The following is a 2,637-nucleotide window of genomic DNA, read 5'->3' on the forward strand; positions in this document are numbered from 1 at the left end:
AGAAGGGGTTCATCTGTGGGGAGTCAGGGTTCCTCTGTGGGGAGTCGGGGTTCCTCTGTGGGGAGTCGGGGTTCCTCTGATGGAGTCTGGTGACTTCCTCACTTTTGTGTTTGTGTCTGTAGGTTTCTGACCATGGATCAGACCAGGAAGCTGCTCCTGCTGCTGGAGTCCGACCCTAAAGCCTCCAACCTGCCGCTGGTCGGACTGTGAGTGTCTCATTATCTCTCACCAGTTGTTCTCGTTGTTCACCTGAGATGTTTGTTCAGTTCTATTTTATCTTTACAAAACACTGATGTTGAAGCTTAATGGCTAACTGTACTTCCTGTCATGTGACAGCTGGCTGAGTGGAGTCAGACACATCTCCAACCCTCAGGTGTGGGCCTGGTGTGTGAGGTTCCTGTATAGCTCCGCCCTCCAGGACAGGTGAGTCTTACCTGTCCGGCCCATTAGGTGTTTGTTGTTGAGGAGTCCCTGAGTGTTCCTCTTCTGTTTCAGAGTTCTGTCAGAGAGCCGCTGTTTCCTCCTCGTCCTGTTCGCCTCCACCCACAGAGCTCCTCAGTTCTTCCAGTGTCGAGGACCAGGACCTGGACCGGGACCAGCGCCACAGCTAGACTACCAGCTACTGACCGCCTCCCAGTGTGTCACACTGTACCAGGTAACAGCACACCTGTCACCACAGAGACTGTAATGATAGTAATTGATGAAGGGGATGAATGTGGACCCATTTGGACCTTCAGCAGGTGGTCTCGGTGGAGGGTCGGACTCTGCGGTGTGAGCTGGGTTCAGAGGATCACAGCAGACAGACGGAGGTCTTCAGAGAGGCCCAGACCTCCTTCAACAGGTACCAGAATCTCAGGAGTAGAGCAGGTCGTTCTTTAAGTACAAGGTGGACGGTTTGATCCTGAACCGGTTTACAGCCAATCAGAGAGGTTTGTTCTGTCCTCAGAGCTGCCCCCCCCACTGCCCGTCTGTCTGCCAGCGATCAGGACTCTGGGGTCGAGGACGAAGACTTGTCTCCACGTCCGACTCCGAGCCCGCACCCCCCTGCTCAGCAGGTCAGTAGTTGACCTGTGACATCACCGTGATGTCACCACAGACGGCCAATAGCAGCAGGACGGTTGAGTTCAGGTGTGTTTTCTGTTGTCAGGCTCGGAGAGTTCAGCCGTCTGTTCCTGAACTTTCTCTGCTGATTGACAGCAGCTTCATTTCCAATCAGAATGCTCGGCAGGGTCCTGGCTCCGCCCACAGAGACCCTGCTGTTCCTCCCACCAGAAACACCACCACCTCCTCCTCTGCTCCCAGACCTGCTGCTCCTCCTCACCTCCACAGCACCCCAAACTCCAACCTGCAGGAGCCCTGTTCCTGCTGCTCCACCCACACCTATGACTGCACCTCCATCTTCTCCTCCTCAGGACTTCACCCTCTTCCTCCATCCTCCCACCACCTCCACCCTCCTCCTCCCTCCAATCTTCACCCTGCTCCTCTTACTCCATCCTCCCTCCACACTCCTCCTCTCTCCAGTCTTCACCCTGCTCCTCCAACTACTCCCTCTGTTCCTCCTTCCTCCATTCTTGCTACTCCTCTGTCCTCCCGTCACCATACTCCATCTCCCTTCTGCACCCACCCTCCTCACAGCTCTCGTCCTCCTCCCTCCCACCTCCTCCCACCTCCTCCCTGTACCTGTAGCCACCCTCCTCCTGCCCCATGCTGTGATCAGGTGGGGGGGGTCGTCCCGTCTGAGACCTACCAGCTCCTCCTCCATCAGGACCGACAGCTTCGCCTCCTGCAGGCGCAGGTAAGATCTGTTCTTCAGGTGAGTGTGAGGTTGTCATGGTAACAGTGTTGAGTGAACGATGAACGACTGTCTTCAGGTGCAGATGCTGCTGGAGGCTCAGGGGAGACTTCAGTCCTCAGGTGGGCAGGTGGAGGCTCAGACACCCAGGAGCACCGCCAGCATCGCTGTAGGGACAGGTGAGACCGACTGTGAAGGTGAGCAGCTGGACACAGGTGTCGGTTCAGCATCACACGTCTCACTCTCTGTTTTTCAGGAGCCAGTCTGTTCTGGGGGAATCCCGTCCAGTCGTCCCTCCCTCATCAGAAGGTACAGGCTCCTCCCACCTCCTCCTCCTCACACGCCGACCTGTCCGTCATCGGGTCTGTGGGTGGAGATGAGGACAGTGAGGCTGCCTGCTCCTCCTCCAGTCGGCACAGGTGAGACGGATGGAGACAGTCGGGGGTATTAGTTAGCATGTCTTTGTCAATAGAGACCTGGACTCTGACTCGTGGTGTGTTCAGGTGCAGTGTCAGCGGTCTGGAGAGTCCAGTTCTGGGAGAGAGTGTCAGCATGTACCGACCAGACGGAGAGCAGCTGAGCTTCTATCGCACCCTGAAGGTAAAAACAACGTCACACAATGCTAACAGGTCACATGATGCTAACTAGGTATTTATTATGTGTCTGGTCACATGATGCTAACTGTAGGTATTTGTTATGTGTCTGGTCACATGATGCTAACTGTAGATATTTATTATGTGTCTGGTCACATGATGCTAACTAGGTATTTATTATGTGTCTGGTCACATGATGCTAACTAGGTATTTATTATGTGTCTGGTCACATGATGCTAACTGTAGGTATTT

The 2,637-nt window shown here is 54.6% G+C and overlaps 1 protein-coding gene across 1 annotated transcript in view; it reads left to right on the plus strand.

Moving 5' to 3' along the window:
• LOC116378216 (SCL-interrupting locus protein homolog) overlaps positions 1–2,547 on the plus strand; it is a gene marked incomplete at its 5' end in the record, with an annotated part of 8,059 nt that extends 5,512 nt beyond the window's left edge. The window contains 10 exons of the mRNA XM_031840051.1: positions 103–206; positions 337–423; positions 496–655; positions 738–841; positions 947–1,055; positions 1,148–1,432; positions 1,520–1,795; positions 1,872–1,971; positions 2,049–2,211; positions 2,296–2,547. Of these exons, the coding sequence (XP_031695911.1) occupies positions 103–206; positions 337–423; positions 496–655; positions 738–841; positions 947–1,055; positions 1,148–1,432; positions 1,520–1,795; positions 1,872–1,971; positions 2,049–2,211; positions 2,296–2,440 (1,533 nt within the window). The remainder of the gene's footprint in view (positions 1–102; positions 207–336; positions 424–495; positions 656–737; positions 842–946; positions 1,056–1,147; positions 1,433–1,519; positions 1,796–1,871; positions 1,972–2,048; positions 2,212–2,295) is intronic.
• Positions 2,548–2,637: the final 90 nt, after the last annotated feature.

This window comes from Anarrhichthys ocellatus, unplaced genomic scaffold, assembly GCF_004355925.1.
Source record: "Anarrhichthys ocellatus isolate YVR2014 unplaced genomic scaffold, GSC_Weel_1.0 scaffold2233, whole genome shotgun sequence".
Taxonomy (NCBI): Eukaryota; Metazoa; Chordata; class Actinopteri; order Perciformes; family Anarhichadidae; genus Anarrhichthys; species Anarrhichthys ocellatus.